This window comes from Aquarana catesbeiana, linkage group LG11, assembly GCF_042186555.1.
Source record: "Aquarana catesbeiana isolate 2022-GZ linkage group LG11, ASM4218655v1, whole genome shotgun sequence".
NCBI classification, from domain to species: Eukaryota; Metazoa; Chordata; class Amphibia; order Anura; family Ranidae; genus Aquarana; species Aquarana catesbeiana.
Window position 1 is genome coordinate 4,488,835 of NC_133334.1, and position 17,227 is coordinate 4,506,061.

The 17,227-nt window shown below is 47.5% G+C and overlaps 1 protein-coding gene across 5 annotated transcripts in view; it reads left to right on the plus strand.

Annotated features, from left to right (window-relative positions):
• Positions 1–17,227, plus strand: part of SOX6 (SRY-box transcription factor 6) — a 507,467-nt gene that overhangs the window by 428,925 nt on the left and 61,315 nt on the right. For all 5 annotated transcript variants that reach the window (XM_073603957.1, XM_073603956.1, XM_073603959.1 and 2 more), the window contains one exon: positions 1,260–1,409. In XM_073603957.1, the coding sequence (XP_073460058.1) occupies positions 1,260–1,409 (150 nt within the window). The remainder of the gene's footprint in view (positions 1–1,259; positions 1,410–17,227) is intronic.

Sequence of the window (17,227 nt, forward strand, 5' to 3'; positions counted from 1 at the left end):
CTATATGAGCCTGTTGGACATCCACAAGACATTGGAGGGTGTCTGTGGGGATTTGTACCCATTTTGGATGAGAAGACCTGAATCACATGCTGGGCCTCACGATGGACACCAAAAATAAACCTGGCTTATAATCGGCATTCCAATTCAACCCTAAGGTTTTCAGTAGGGTAGAGGTCAGGGCACTCGAGTTTCTCCCCCCCCCCATCATGCCTATATGAGCTCATTGGACATCTCATTTCAAAACCATAGCCGTTGTTTTGGAGTTGCTGCTCCCTTGTGGCTACAACATCCACTTTTCTGGGGAGACTTTGCACAAGATTTTGGAGGGTGTCTGTGGGAATTTGTACCCATTTGTGAGGTCAGGTACTGATGTTGGATGAAAAGACCTGGCTTACACGCTGGGCCTCACATTGGGCATCAAAAATAGACCTAGCTTATAATCGGCGTTCCAATTCATCCCAAAGATGTTCAGTAGGGTTGAGGTCAGGGCTCTGTGCAGGACACTCGAGTTCCTCCACACCAGACTGGTCACACCATGGCTTTATGGAGCTGGCTTTGTACATGGGGGGAGGGGGGGGGGTGGACAGGACAGTCATGCTTTGTATACGGGGGGGGGGGGGGGGCACAGTCATGCTGGAACAGAAAAAGAGTCTTCAAACTTTTACCACAAGGTTGAAAGAGCAGAATTGCCTACAATGTCTTTGTATGATGGAGGTCTACCAGTAAGCTCCACTGGGGACACCTTGACTCATTTGTAGGGGGGGGGTCACATACTTTTAAATATATAGGGAGCCTCACTGTTATTCTATAGAAGTTGGATCTTCTGCCCCCCATCTATGGTCACCCTAAAACAGAAGAACGGTGGAGTTTGGTTGCATGGCATCCAGCAGTGATGTATATAGAAGTGAGATATAGGAGACAGTGCTGAGATATTACATATAAATGACGGCTCTATACACCCGAGGCTTACAGCACCGGAGTTCTGGGTGAGCCAGTGCGTAGGGCTGCCATCTTGGAGCACCGGGGGTCCTGGGCGGGTCAGGGGTCAGGTCGCTGTTGCACTGTTTTCAGAAGCGATTGCTCATAGTTCAGGTGTATGAGGCAGCATTGGACGGTAACAATACAACATTATCAGCAATCAATACAACAATGTGTCACACAGGAAGAGCAGAAACCACACTGAGCAGAAATAGATGTGGGTGACGATTGTAGGAACGATGATCAATCTGACATTCTTCTCATCTCTCTCCCCTCCGCAGCAACTCTATGCCGCTCAGCTCGCCAGCATGCAGGTCTCTCCCGGAGCCAAGATGCCCTCCACGCCTCAGCCCCCCAATTCCACGGGACCCCTGTCGCCCACCGCCGTCAAGAGCGAGAAGAGGGGGAGCAGCCCCATCACACAGGTCAAGGTAAAGTCTGCCGAACGCCATCAGATCATTGTGATGTCAGATGGCGGCTGGTCGCTGAGGGGTGGGGGGCGCCAGGTATAAGATTTGGTGGGGGGGGGGGGGTGAATGATAAATCAGATCTAGTTTTCCTTCTCTTTATCTGGTTGCTCAGTCAGTAAATTGCTCCGGTGTGTTTTTTTTGCAACAAAATTATAAAAATGATAAATTCCAGAACAATGGCGGACAAATGGCAACAATGCATCCAAGAGCCGAGATACTGGAAATGACCCATCCCCCGATGACTCCATACAAAGAGATTATTATAGTATATTATGAAAATGGGACTTTCCTTGAGATCGATTGACAGCCCACGTGCCAAATCGGGAGAGAAAGTGGCGCCAGCCTAGGCTCCTCCCAGGCCACGCCTTCTGATGCACTTCACCCCACCCACAGGGCTTAGTCATAGGCTAGTCAAAGTCCTGGTGCGAAACACGTCAGGGGGTGTGGCCTGGAAGGAGCCTGGGTTGAGGCCGCTTTCTAACTCGATTTAGTACATGAGCGGTAAAGGAGGGCAGCGCCTTTCAACTACACTTTGCATACAAGGCTTAGTTTGGCACCATAGGTGTCGCCACCTAAATGTAGCGAGTCACCGGAGCGCACTGAATGGCCGCTTGGAGAGGCGCTCTAAGTACACAGATGGGGGTCACTTTGTGGTTAAGTTGCATTTGTTTTGACTTGGCCAACTACACAACGCTTATGTGTCACGGACACAGGAACTGATTATTATTAGAAATGGGGACAGAACCCCGAAAATTCTGTGTGTGATTCCTTTGTAGACATGTGTAGGCATACAGAGTCTGAATATTGGACTGCCAGCTTCCATGACCACCTTAGGCTGAGGTCAGGGCGTGCAGTTGGGGTGCGGTCGGGGCGTGCAGTTGGGGTGCAGTTGGGGCATGCAGTTGAGGTGCAGTTGGGGCATGCAGTTGAGGTGCAGTAGGGGCGCACAGTTGGGGTGCGGTCTGGGCATGCAGTTGGGGTGCGGTCAAGGCGTGCAGTTGTAGTGCCGTCGGGCGTGTAGTTGGGTTGCGGCCGGAGTGTGCAGTTGGAGTGCGGTCGGGGGCGGGGGGAGTTGGGGTGCGATCGAGGCATGCAGTTGGATTGCGGTCGGGGTGTGCAGTTGGGGTGCGGTTGAGGCGTACAGTTGGGGCGCGGTCGGGGTGTGCAGTTGGGGCACGGTCAGAGCATGTAGTTGGAGTGCGCTCGGGGGGGGTTGGGGTGCGGTCGAGGCGTGCAGTTGGGTTGCGGTCGGGTGTGCAGTTGGGGCGCGGTCGAGGCGTGCAGTTGGGTTGTGGTCAGGGTATGCAGTTGGGGCGCGGTCGGGGTGTGCAGTTGGGGCATGCAGTTGGGGCGCACAGTTGGGGTGCGGTCTGGGCATGCAGTTGGAGTGCCGTCGGGGCGTGTAGTTGGGTTGCGGTCGGAGTGTGCAGTTGGAGTGCGCTCAGGAGGGGGGTTGGGGTGCGGTCGGGGCGTGCAGTTGGGTTGCAGTGGGGGTGTGCAGTTGGAGTGCGCTCAGGAGGGGGGTTGTGGTGCGGTCGGGGCGTGCAGTTGGGTTGCAGTCGGGGTGTGCAGTTGGAGTGCGGTCGAGGCATGCAGTTGGGTTGTGGTCGGGGTGTGCAGTTGGAGTGCGGTCGAGGCGTGCAGTTGGGGTGCGGTCAGGGTATGCAGTTGGGGCGCGGCCGGGGTGTGCAGTTGGGGCGCGGTCGGGGTGTGCAGTTGGGGCGCAGTTGAGGCGTGCAGTTGGGGCGCGGTCGGGGTGTGCAGTTGGGGCGCGGTTGAGGCGTGCAGTTGGGGCGCGGTCGGGGTGTGCAGTTGGGGCGCGGTCGGGGAGTGCAGTTGGGGCGCGGTCGGGGAGTGCAGTTGGGGCACGGTCAGAGCGTGTAGTTGGGGTGCAGTGTGTAGTTAGGAATTGAGGCCCACACTGTAATACGACGACTAAATATTTGCAAAACCAACGCGTTTCAAGTGCTGTATCTCCTCCCTCTTCATCAGGGCTTGGATGATACATTGTAACAGAAGCTGGTTTTAAGCCTTGATCCTGAGTCCACATACACTGTTACAATGTATCATTCTGAAGGGGGCGGAGATACTTTCCTCTCATATGAGTTATCATGGGAATAATCTTGTGTTTGGACTTTATAATGTGACATTTCAGTTCTCAGTGATGAATTCGGATGTTGTGTAGAACTCCATTGCTTACATGTGTCGGCCTTCATTGTAAATGGCACTTTTGCTGACGAATGTGCATTGCAGTACTCTGACAAAGTGCTGCATACCTTATTTTGGGTTATTTCTGTGTCGGGCGGCTCATTCTTTGTGTTTAACACATTATAGCAGACCAGGCCTAGTGTGAATGGGCCCTAAACCCTTTCTGGGTGAAATGCGTCAGTAAAGTGATGTTCTGTGTAATTGTTTGGAACAATAAAGCTTTATCGTCCACAGACAAGGACATATTTTGTGGTCTTGAGAGGAGCAATGGTTTCTCCCGGGGTTTGAAGGACTTGTGCACAGTACGGGGGTTCGCCCCCATTGATGATAAAGGAGAGACAGAGGCGCCTTTTTATGATGAGGCTGTTTTTGCTTTGCATACAGTTACCGGGATCCAATATTTGGTGGTCAGGTGTCGGCACTGTGCTGAACCCTGACCTCTAGGTAGACCAAGCTGGAGCCTGAGAATGGGGGGGGGGGCTGATATGGGGGGGGGGGGGTGGTATTGATAGTGGAGGGTCATGTGAATTATTTCTGCTTTATTTTAAGGAGTTTCCGTGGTCCATGTATCAGGGGTGGGATCAGGGGTAGAATCAGGGATGGGACAAGGGGTAGGATCAGGGGTAGAATCAGGGGTGGGACAAGGGATGGGAGGCTGCCCTGGGCGCAGTGGTTTACTGTAGGGATGGGGGTGCTTTTCTTCTTCTTACAATGCTGACAGGTGTGGTGACAACGACATCACTACTCTTGTCAGCCCAGCACTGGGAGCAGCGAGGAGAGGAGGGAAGAGCCAGGGTGTGGGCTGTGTTTTCACTCCCCCTCCTTTTTCCTGCCAGTGCCATGAAGTCCTGTGTTCCCAGAGTCCCTTCCTGCTTTATATGAAAGTACAAGTGATCCCCACATGGGAGGTACAGGTGATCCCCACATGGGAGGTACAGGTGATCCCCACATGGGAGGTACAGGTGATCCCCACATGGGAGGTACAGGTGATCCCCACATTGGGGGTACAGGTGATCCCCACATTGGGGGTACAGGTGATCCCCACATGGGAGGTACAGGTGATCCCCACATGGGAGGTACAGGTGATCCCCACATTGGGGGTACAGGTGATCCCCACATGGGAGGTACAGGTGATCCCCACATTGGGGGTACAGGTGATCCCCACATGGGAGGTACAGGTGATCCCCACATGGGGGGTACAGGTGATCCCCACATGGGAGGTACAGGTGATCCCCACATTGGGGGTACAGGTGATCCCCACATGGGAGGTACAGGTGATCCGCACATTGGGGGTACAGGTGATCCCCACATTGGGGGTACAGGTGATCCCCTCATTGGGGGTACAGGTGATGCCCACATCGGGGGTACAGGTGATCCCCACATGGGCGGTACAGGAGATCCCCACATGGGACGTACAGGTGATCCCCACATGAGAGGTACAGGTGATCCCCACATGAGAGGTACAGGTGATCCCAACATGAGAGGTACAGGTGATCCCCACATGAGAGGTACAGGTGATCCCAATATGAGAGGTACAGGTGATCCCCACATGAGAGGTACAGGTGATCCCAACATGAGAGGTACAGGTGATCCCCACATGAGAGGTACAGGTGATCCCAACATGAGAGGTACAGGTGATCCCCACATGAGAGGTACAGGTGATCCCAACATGAGAGGTACAGGTGATCCCCACATGGGGGGCGCGCAGGAGATTCCCACATGGGGGGCGCGCAGGAGATCCCCACATTGGGGGTACAGGTGATCCTCACAAGGGGGGATACAGGTGATCACCACATTGGGGGTACAGGTGATCCCCACATGAGAGGTACAGGTGATCCCCACAAGGGGGGATACAGGTGATCACCACATTGGGGGTACAGGTGATCACCACATTGGGGGTACAGGTGATCCCCACATGAGAGGTACAGGTGATCCCCACAAGGGGGGATACAGGTGATCACCACATTGGGGGTACAGGTGATCCCCACATGAGAGGTACAGGTGATCCCCACATGAGAGGTACAGGTGATCCCCACATAGTGGGTACAGGTGATCCCCACAAGGGGGGGTACAGGTGATCCCCACACGGGGTGAATAAATGTCCCCCGAAATGTGACCGATCGATCCTCTCCAGCTACCCCACGACAGGCTGTCATGGGTTTGTTGCTGTAACAAGACCCCGCATGGCGGAACGCAATCATATAAAGTCTCCTGTCAGGGCAGCCGCCCCGCCGCCGTCACATCTGCGTTCAGTTAGAAAAGACGCGGCATTAGAATATTAGGAAAATAATTGCAATAACCTGCTTTATTAAAAGGGAAACGGTTGCCATGGAGATGGATGGTGGATTCGGTAATGGAACGTGTCGCAGACACGGCGCCGAGGACCTGCGAAGGTCTCTAGACAAGGCCGCGTAGGGGAAGCCCCCCGGCTCCGCCATCGGACCGCCACTTACCAGGCATGGAGCGCCGACACTACGGAGAAGACTGCACAAAGGTGGAACGGCTCCAAGACAAAGTTTTCCTCCAGCTCTGCGCCCGTTCCACCGCGCCGGCGAGAAAAAAAAATACGTAAATAACTCAAAGAGGGCAAAGAACATAAAACGTGTTTATACAGTTGTGCTGCCGAGCTTAATAACCGGAGTGGGAAGCGTTGCTGGCACAGAGCGTTCCGAGGACGCAATCTGTGCGAATAAAAGGCCACCTCCCCTCCCCCAACCACTGCGCTATTTATTCGGCTCTGTCCAGTGCGGCGCATTTACAGCGAATTCACAAAGCAACGCGCTGAGGGTTAGAGGCGGGCACCTGGCCCTTTATTTGGGGAGCCGAACGTCCCTCGTGGTTTGCACCTTTTCTGCCGAGTCAGCGGGTGTCGGGTGGGAGGAGTGCGGACACACGGAGGAACATTCCCCTGACTCGGCGTTCCTGCGGTTTCCAGCAAACAGTCAGCGAGGCCGATTGGCGGGCCGAGAACCCGTCACAGATTGGTCAGCTGGATAGATGGATGACAAAGTCCAGAATCCGAGATAAAGGAGGATACCCATCCATCGCATCTTCTAATGGAGCTTTATGGATTTGTGGCTTCATTCAGCAGGCCTTTCACAGTTCTCCCAGGCGGGACAGACAGCCTCTTGTTGTTTCACTGTAAATGGGTTGGGATGGATCATGGGCAGTGGTCTCTGTACAGCACTGCGGTATATGTCAGAGCTATATACATTTATAATAATAATAGTGTGTGAATTGGGGGGGGGGGGGCATTAGAGTGTAAGCTCCTCTGTACAGAGACTGATGTGACTGTGGGGGAGGGGACATTAGAGTGTAAGCTCCTCTGTATAGAAACTGAAGTGACTGTGGGGGGAGGGGACATTAGAGTGTAAGCTCCTCTGTACAGAGACTGATTTGACTGTGGGGGGAGGGGACATTAGAGTGTAAGCTCCTCTGTACAGAGACTGATGTGACTGTGGGGGAGGGGGACATTAGAGTGTAAGCTCCTCTGTACAGAGACTGATGTGACTGTGGGGGGAGGGGACATTAGAGTGTAAGCTCCTCTGTATAGAGACTGATGTGTGGGGGGAGGGGACATTAGAGTGTAAGCTCCTCTGTACAGAGACTGATGTGACTGTGGCGGAGGGGACATTAGAGTGTAAGCTCCTCTGTACAGAGACTGATGTGACTGTGGGGGGAGGGGACATTAGAGTGTAAGCTCCTCTGTACAGAGACTGATGTGACTGTGGGGGAGGGGACATTAGAGTGTAAGCTCCTCTGTACAGAGACTGATGTGACTGTGGGGGAGGGGACATTAGAGTGTAAGCTCCTCTGTATAGAGACTGATGTGACTGTGGGGGAGGGGACATTAGAGTGTAAGCTCCTCTGTATAGAAACTGATGTGACTGTGGGGGAGGGGACATTAGAGTGTAAGCTCCTCTGTATAGAAACTGATGTGACTGTGGGGGAGGGGACATTAGAGTGTAAGCTCCTCTGTACAGAGTCTGATGTGACTGTGGGGGAGGGGACATTAGAGTGTAAGCTCCTCTGTACAGAGACTGATGTGACTGTGGGGGAGGGGACATTAGAGTGTAAGCTCCTCTGTATAGAGACTGATGTGACTGTGGGGGGAGGGGACATTAGAGTGTAAGCTCCTCTGTATAGAGACTGATGTGACTGTGGGGGAGGGGACATTAGAGTGTAAGCTCCTCTGGTACAGAGACTGATGTGACTGTGGGGGAGGGGACATTAGAGTGTAAGCTCCTCTGTATAGAAACTGATGTGACTGTGGGGGAGGGGACATTAGAGTGTAAGCTCCTCTGTATAGAGACTGATGTGACTGTGGGGGAGGGGACATTAGAGTGTAAGCTCCTCTGTACAGAGACTGATGTGACTGTGGGGGGGGGGGGGGAGGGGACATTAGAGTGTAAGCTCCTCTGTACAGAGACTGATGTGACTGTGGGGGGAGGGGACATTAGAGTGTAAGATCCTCTGTACAGAGAATGATGTGACTGTGGGGGAGGGGACATTAGAGTGTAAGCTCCTCTGTATAGAGACTGATGTGACTGTGGGGGAGGGGACATTAGAGTGTAAGCTCCTCTGTACAGAGAATGATGTGATTGTGGGGGAGGGGACATTAGAGTGTAAGCTCCTCTGTACAGAGACTGATGTGACTGTGGGGGGAGGGGACATTAGAGTGTAAGCTCCTCTGTATAGAGACTGATGTGACTGTGGGGGAGGGGACATTAGAGTGTAAGCTCCTCTGTATAGAGACTGATGTGACTGTGGGGGAGGGGACATTAGAGTGTAAGCTCCTCTGGTACAGAGACTGATGTGACTGGCTCAGTGATCTCTGTACAGCACTGCGGTATATGTCAGAGCTATATAAATGTATAATAATAATAGTGTGTGACTGTGGGGGGAGGGGACATTAGAGTGTAAGCTCCTCTGTACAGAGACTGATGTGATTGGCTCAGTGATCTCTGTACAGCGCTGCGGTATATGTCAGAGCTATGTAGATCCATGTAGTAGCAGTATGCGCTCGGCGTGTGCGGAGCGCTCCGCAGTGTCACATTGATATAATGGAAGCTTATTGTATCTTTCCACATGGAAAACATGGCTGGTGCGGCACACAGATTACCATCTGGCCAGACACATTTCAATGCCGCTACCATGTGCCAAAAAAGTAAATAAAACATTGTTTATCCTGGAAGAATCAAAATATGTATCTTTACTACTCTTATTTATCGGTAACCTAATATGTGGCGCAGCCTGTCGCTGTAAACACGAGCGGCGGAGCAGATGGTCCCGGGGTAATGACGTTCCTCCCATTCAGACGACGGTAACCTCCGCTTTCCCCGAATTGTTATCACTCGGAGTCACGGCGGGTTTTCCTCCGCACAGGAAGTGATGTCATCGAATCTCAGAACTGCCTGGAAGTCCTGAGCACCAATGGGCTCCGTCCAACCACAATCCAAACAAAATGGACAATCATTTGGATACATGAAAATCAAAACTTGGGGGGAAAAAATTCCTTGAAACCTGTTTAGATGAATTGGCTTTCATTCCCTGGACACTGGAAACTAGACGTGTGCGCGGTTATTTTCACTCCAAATCGAAATTCGGGCACATCTTTCGTTATCCAGATGTATCCTAAATTCTGAATTACAATAGTAACACATTTAAACGAATCCGGAATAACGAAACAAAATTTTGGAACAAAATTCTAATCGTTTTCAAATCAATTTTCAATAGTTTTTTAATCAAATTCCCAAAGAGGATAAAATAGAATAGAAAATTAAAGAATATAATATAATAGAGTAAAACGTAACAAAATAAAAGAATAGAAAAAAAAATGAATTTGAATAGAAAATAATAGAATATTATAGAAAAGAATAGAATGGAAAAGAATAGAAAAGAATAGAATATAAAAGAATAGAATAGAAAAGAATAGAATAGAGTAAAACATAACAAAATAAAAGAATAGAAAAGAATAGAATGGAAAAGAATAGACAATACAATTATATTCTACTCTTTCTATTCTATTCTTTTCTGTTCTATTATATAAAATAGAAACAAATCAAATTTGAATAGAAAAGAATAGAATAGAAAAGAAAAGAATAGAATGGAAATGAATCAAATAGAAAAGAATAGTAAATAAAATAAAATAGAATAGAAAAGAAGAGAATATAATAGAGTAACACATAACAAAATAAAAGAATAGAAAATAAATTGAATTTGAATAGAAAAGAATAGAATGGAAAAGAATAGAATAGAAAATACAATTATTATATTCTACTCTTTTTATTCTCTTTTATTTTCTATTCTTTTCTATTCAAATTCAATTTTTTTCTAGTCTTTAGATTTGTATTTTGTTATGTTTTACTCTATACTGTTCTATTTTTTTCTATTCTATTGAGTAAAACATGAAAAAATACAAAATTAAAGAATAGAAAGAAAATCGAATTTGAATAGAAAATAATAGAATAGTACAGAAAAGAATAGAATAGAATGGAAAAGAATAGAATAGAATAGATTAAAATAGAAAAAAAACAATATAATATAATCATTTTCTGAAATTCGAATAGAATAACTTTAAATTTGAATAGAAAAGAATATAATAGAAAAAAAGCAATAGAATGGAATAGAAAGAATATAACCATCTTTCAAAATTTGAATTTCAAAAGGAATTAGATTTTTTCCCAATTCCGTTGAATTGCGTTCAGTTTGACTGAATTCGCAAAATTAGAATCGGTTCGAAGTCAAACAAAACGATTAAAAAATATAACATTTGGTATCCCCAAAATTCATGGTGTACAGATCTCACTCAAGAATAGTTCAGATGACCTTCATTGCAGAACATATAAAGCCCCCCAATATCAGCTCAGCGCTCATCCAAAGGAGAACTGGCGGTGCCGTATTTCAGAAAAATCATCTTTTACAAAGTATCAAAAACACAAATCACCAATGGAGACTTTTCATTTAAAATTTTTGGATTAAAGTCTGGGGACCCCAAAAAGGTGTCTTTTTTTGGGGGGGGAACGAGATTATCTTCCACGATGGTTTCAGATACAATCCGAGTTCTTCTTTAGCTGGGCACATTTTCATTAGTAGTTACTCTTTAAATGGCGATTCTCGGGGGTTGAGGCAGTGATTGGCCGGTGGGCTCGGCGTGGTTTTACATTACACGCAGAATTTCAGTAACGTATTCATGTGAATCCTGCCGGCACACGGAGGCTTCATGGGTAATTTGTGCCTCCTATAAACTTCACGAGCCGTACAGAAGATCCTTTACTTTCTCCTCGGTGATTAGAATCTTCCAGGTCTTGGAGCTCCTCTGCCGTCATCGCCGTGAATTCGCCAAACTCCGCCAAGCCCTGTCGGCACGTTTCATTGAGAAACGCACCATAACTTAATGCTAACCCTTCCGCGCTTTGCTAAGGTTTCCCAGAAGCCTACGGGATGGCGAGGTCCTGCCAGAAGAACGGACAGACCCGGGATTGAGGCAAGGGAAATGTTAATAAAGATACTTTGTCTCCTGGAGGAAGGAAGAGAAATGTTCACGTTCGGTGGAGTTGGATTTCAAGGCAATTTTAGGAGCCGTTCTAATAAACGTGAAGAAAAAAGATGAATTGGAGGCTTTTGTGTTTCTGCCATGTAGCCATCCCATCCAAGACAATTCTTCAGTTAGACGCCCCAGTATTTTTATTATCTACACAGGGAGTGCCAACACCTTCGTCGGGTCACCATTGATCAGGAAGTTGATTGTCTAAGAACAGGACAGGAGGTGTGAACGTTGTGGAACCACCTTGTGTTATGCAGTTCAGGATAGTGAGGAATACATAGACATGTAGACTGAGGTGATAAAACAACCTCCCAATAAATGAATGAATGAATGAATGAATGGCCCCACATAGAGGGAGAACTCTACAAGACTCAACAGTCTTCCTACACCCTACGAAAAAGGGACCTTCCTTTAAAGACAGTGAGGTCACATTTTGGACAGGGAGGGCATTAGGTTCACAAAAGAGCCCATCTACGTCAAAATTGAACAACCATAATTGAACATGGGTGGAGGCCTTCAACATCCTCTGTCCTACACATCCACTTGAAAAGATACTTTGTCTCCTGGAGGAAGGTAGCGAAATGTTCACGTTTGGTGGAGTTGGATTTAAAGGCATATTTAGGAGCCGTTCTAGTAAACTTGAAGAAAAAAAAAAAATTGAAGTATTTGTGTTTCTGCCATGTAGACATCCAAGGCACTTCTTCAGTTAGACGCCCAAATATTTTTATTATCTACACAGGGAGTGCCAACACCTTCATCGGGTCACCACTGATCAGAAAGTTGATTGTTACAGAACAGGACAGTGGGTGTGAACGCTGTGGAATCACCCTGTTCTAGCGATATGCTGTGCAGTTTAGTGAAGACAGACATGTATTAAGGTGACAAAACAACCTCCCAAGAAATGAATGACCCCACATAGGGGGAGAACTCTACAAAAGATTCAACAGTCTTCCTACACCCTACGAAATAGGGACCTTCCTTCAAAGACAGTGAGGTCACATTTTGGACAGGGAGGGCATTAGGTTCACAAAAGAGCCCATCTACATCAAACTAGAACAACCATCATTGAACATGGGTGGAGGCCTTCAACGTCCTCTGTCCTACATATCCACTTGAAAAGATACTTTGTCTCCTAGAGGAAGATAGAGAAATGTTCACATTTGGTGGAGTTGGATTTCAAGGCATATATTTAAGAGCCGTTCTAGTAACTAGGACTGACTGGGGGAGGTGACCGATCGGTGTTCCTATATACAAGGAACACAGGATCTGTCTCCTCTCCCCTGACAGGACGTGGATCTCTGTGTTTACACAGAGATCCACGTCCCTGCTCTGTGACAAACAATCGCAGGTGCCCGGCGGACATTGCAGCCGCCGGGCACGCGCATTGGCTCATGAGTGACGCAACGGCGCGCGTGCCCCCTAGACGGCCGGGGACCCAAGGATGTCATATGACGACCACCTGGGTTGGTAGAGCCACCTTGCAGTCATATTACTATACGCGGGATGGGAAGTGGTTAAAAGATTACAAAAATTGTCTGCTTCTGCCCTAGACTGGAAGTGATGTCATGACATCGCTCCGGTCCTCCAAGATCATAGAGGGGATCAGAGAAGGTCTGGTCTCTCCTCATCTCTATGGCTGGCCTCACGAACCATCGGATCATTTCCCGAGTATACTGGTAAAAAACAGTAAGCCTAAGAAATACCGGCGAGCGGCAGAATGGGAAAGACCGCTACCGCTGCTTCGGAAAGCGATCCAGCAGCTAATTAGCCACTCAGGATCACTTTCATGAGAAAGACAGTCACCAGCTAAAAAAAAAAAAAAATACCTGGGTTATGACTGATAGCTTCACCCATAACCACGGTAAACCACTTGCAAGCCGCAATGTATATATACTTATTGCGGTCGCCAAGTGGGGTATACAGTGGGAGGAAAAAGTATGCGAACCACTTGAAATTAACTGGTTTGCCATAAAATGTGATCTGATCCTCATACAAGTCACAATAATATACAAGCACCTTGTGCTGAAGCTGACAAAGAAATTCTAATTTATTGTGTCTTTATTGAACACACCCAATAAACATTCACAGTGCTGGAGGAAAAAGTAAGCCTTGGAGTTAAAATAGATGGTCAAACCTCTTTTGGCAGCAGTGACTTCATGCAAGTGCTCTCAGTAGCTCTGGAATTGTTCAACCATTCCTCTTCACAAAGCTGCTTCAGCTTCAACACATTTGTAGGATGTCTGGTGTGAATGGCTCTCTTGAGGTCATTCCACAGCATCTCTATGGGGTTCAGGTCTGGACTCTCACTGGGCCACTCAGATCACATTTTCTGGCAAATTACGGCAGAGAAACTAGTTCATCCCAAGGAGCTCACATACTTTTTCTTGCCACTGTTATTAATTCTGCTTTAACAAGGATGGGATGGATGTAACTAGAACAGGAGGAGGGGTTCTACATTTATATCCACACAGGTAGCACCAACACCCTAATCCAATCACCATGGAATGTGTAGATGTTATTATCAAGAACAGGACAGGAGGTGTGAAAGTTGTGGAACCCCCCACTGTTCTAGTTACATCAGCCCATCCTTGGTGTCAAGGTGTCTGCCTAAATGTTATTCAGTCTAGTCACAGGTCTGAAGCTGTGAATTCTTGCCAAATCACCGGGGTAGAGATGGTAAAATGGGATTATATGTAGAGGACAGATGGTGTTGAAGGCCCCCACCTTTGTTCAATGGTGGCTCTTTTGTTTTGACGTAGATGGCCTCTTTCACACCTGTTTGTGAACCAGTTGACCTCACTGTCCTTGGAGGAGTATCTCTTTTCCTTCACGCGTAGGAAGCCTGCTGAGTCCTGACCTGTAGAATTAATCCCTTACCTTGTGTTGGGTCTTCGGGATGTCTATCTTTTCAGTGGATTGCTGGGTTGGAAGAAATCAGGGATGAGATGTTTGTTGAGTATTTTTCTGGGTTTTTCTGACACTCCAGCTAAATATTCCAAATATTGGGGTGGGTTCAGGGTTTACAGGGTAGGAGGAGGAAGAGTGGAACTTCCCCTTTTGGATGAAGTTTCTCTTGAAACTCAAAATGCACAATTTGAATTTTTTACATTTTTAATTTTACATTTTTGGTTATCGTTTTCTGTGACGAAAATTAACAATAGAACACAAAAAAAGAAAAGAAAAACACACATATACAAAAAAAAAAAAACCCCCAGAAACCACTTAAAGCTCATCGCATCCTTAGAAAAATGCCCTAATTTCATTTCATCTTTCCCGATTGTGTTCATATACAATTTTGCCAGAATGTCCAAAGTTTTGCCAAAAGTTTATTACCACAAAAACTGCCAATTTGACTTTCCCTTAATTGTGAGTTACCTATCAGTTCAGCCCGTGGAGAGAAATACAATTCATAAATCACAATTTTCCAGTTTCCCGACTCGTAAGAGTGCCTGTGGATCAGATGTTCAGGAGAACCAGAGGTGCGTGAGAGTGGCCAATTCTGGTGATGTGGTCATCTACCGGGAACGTCTCAACAGGCTGGACATGTCACCGCTCCACCCTACCACATTATATACTGAGGGTGGTGGAGGATCCTCATGGGTGTGCCCAAGGTTCATGTGGGAGGCGGGATCTGCAGAAGTCCTCAGAGATTGGTACCGGCATTCCAGGGGGGGGTGGCTCTTGGGTGGAGACGTTTAGATGTGTCGCTGTTGGCGGGAGCTAAAACCAACATGGCCTGGCTACAAAACCTGGATTACAGAGTTCGCCCTGGATTTCCAAATCTGAAGGACTTCTCTATGAAGATTCTTCTCTGTTGCACCTTTGCATTTGACATCTGGTCATTTTTTGACTCATGAAAGTTTACTAAAAAGTTTCTGAAAATGCAACAAAGTAGATTCTGTCTTAATAGTATCCAATGATCGCAGACATAGTCATTGGAATTTCTCTGATGTGACAGACATGGGAATAGCAGCTGGGCAGCATTGCGCCTCCGAGAATCGTTGAATAGCGTCATACAGGCCGCGCCGACTGCTTTCTACGGTGAAAACAAAGGCAGACGTCCCACAAGTGTCATTCCTTTGGTTTGCCTTATTTACCTAGGACTCCTTTTTCCTCGCGGCACCGCGTCACAAAAGTGTGGGCGCGAAGCTTTGGCAGAGTTTCCATAGTGTAGCTGCGCCAAACATGAGTGATTCAGTGTTGCTCAGCGTCCAGGCGGTCAGCGCGCGGCAGCAGATGGACGGCGCCCAATCTAAACTCTTCCCCTGGCTAAGACTTTCCTGCCGTAGTGAATGCGGAATTTGTTGGAGGCACGGGAGGGCTGCGTTTTGTTTGCACTCTTCTCCGGTGACCGTGTGTGTGTGGAGATAGAAAAGAGATGGGGGTCCGTGAAAGAAACGGCGTTTTACAGCAATTGTATCCTCTCGTCACCCCAGCCGAGCTGAATGTATGATAACATTGACGAGGAAATCCGATCTCATCCCATACAAACAGGAAACTCAATTAAATTGATATTAGAGGACATAATATTATAATTGTAACAATGTATCCAATGAAATAAAAATGATGGACTATTAATTACTGAATATGCATAATATCTACACACATTTATTTATATATATATATATATATATATATATATATATATATATATATATATATATACACAGAGAGAGAGAGAGAGAGAGAGAGAGAGAGAGAGATCAATTCATGCACCCCTAAATATCAAAAATTTTTCTTTTCGTTTTCTTTTTTTTTGAGGTTTTTTCCTTTATTTTCCTCTGGTGATCCTGCCTGAAATACACTTCCTGTCCCAGGGTGACACAGAAGCTAATATTAGGAAAGTTGGTTCTTCCTCTTCCTGCTGATGGAATTTTATGGCTGGTGGCCACATGGTGAAACGTCTGTCACCCCCGAGATACACAGGAAACAATTGTTTCCTATGTGTCCCATTCACACTGCAACACAGCCTAGAGCTGCGATAACATGTAGACATGCTGCATTTTATTGCATCGCTACGACCCGAATTGCACTGCGTTGCAATGTATGGGCAGCGCAGCGCAGGGCCCGACATTGCAGTGAATGAAGTGTACATTTTGTACACTTAAAATAAAGCTCTTACAAAAAAAAAAAAACCTGTGTCAGCAAAAATCCCCCCCCCAAAAAAAAAATCAAGGACTAATCTGAATGCTTACCCCCTCAGCATAAATTACCCCTCCTTCCAGTACAAATCTAACCCCCCCCCGCTGAAATCCCCTTCTCAGCATGAATTCTTCAACCCCCCCCCCCAACTCAAATCTTTAATTTCCCATATGCCCCCAACACAAATCCACACCCCTAAACCCCCCCCCCAGTACAAATCCTCTATCCCTCAAATTTCCCCTCTGAGCACAATTCCCCCCCCTCCCCCCAATCATAAAGTCTCCCCAATCCCCATCCTAGAACTCGCCCCCAAACATCCCCTCCCAACACAAAGCCCCACAAATTACCACTCCTAGAACACCCCCCCAAATTTCCGCTCCTAGCACAAATCCCCCCCCACCCACCATATCCTTCTCTAGCACCCCCCCCAACAATTCTTATCCCCTGCTGCCCCCAATCCCCCCTCCCAACACAAATCCACTCCCCCCAACCTCCTTGTGGTGCCCCCCCACCTCACATGATGCCACAATATCCAGGGCAGCTGCCTCTCCTGCCCACCCCTTGTCTCGTCCCTGAGTGGACCTGTCATCAGATATATTTTTAATGTAAAGTGCAGCATGCCAAGTGATGTGTCCCCCTTCCAGGTATTTATTCCCTCTCACAAAGATCACAGGACTCCCCCTGACCATGCCATCATCAGCTTTTCTCTCCAGGAGACAATGAGATAGTATTTATGGCAGGATCAATGGGTATTTTTCGGTACTTGCAGAAAATTTGCAGAAAATTTACTTGAAGAGGAAGAAAAACATAAATAACATCAACTAGATTTTAGAGGACATAATATTATAATTGTAACAATGTATCCAATGAAATAACAATGATG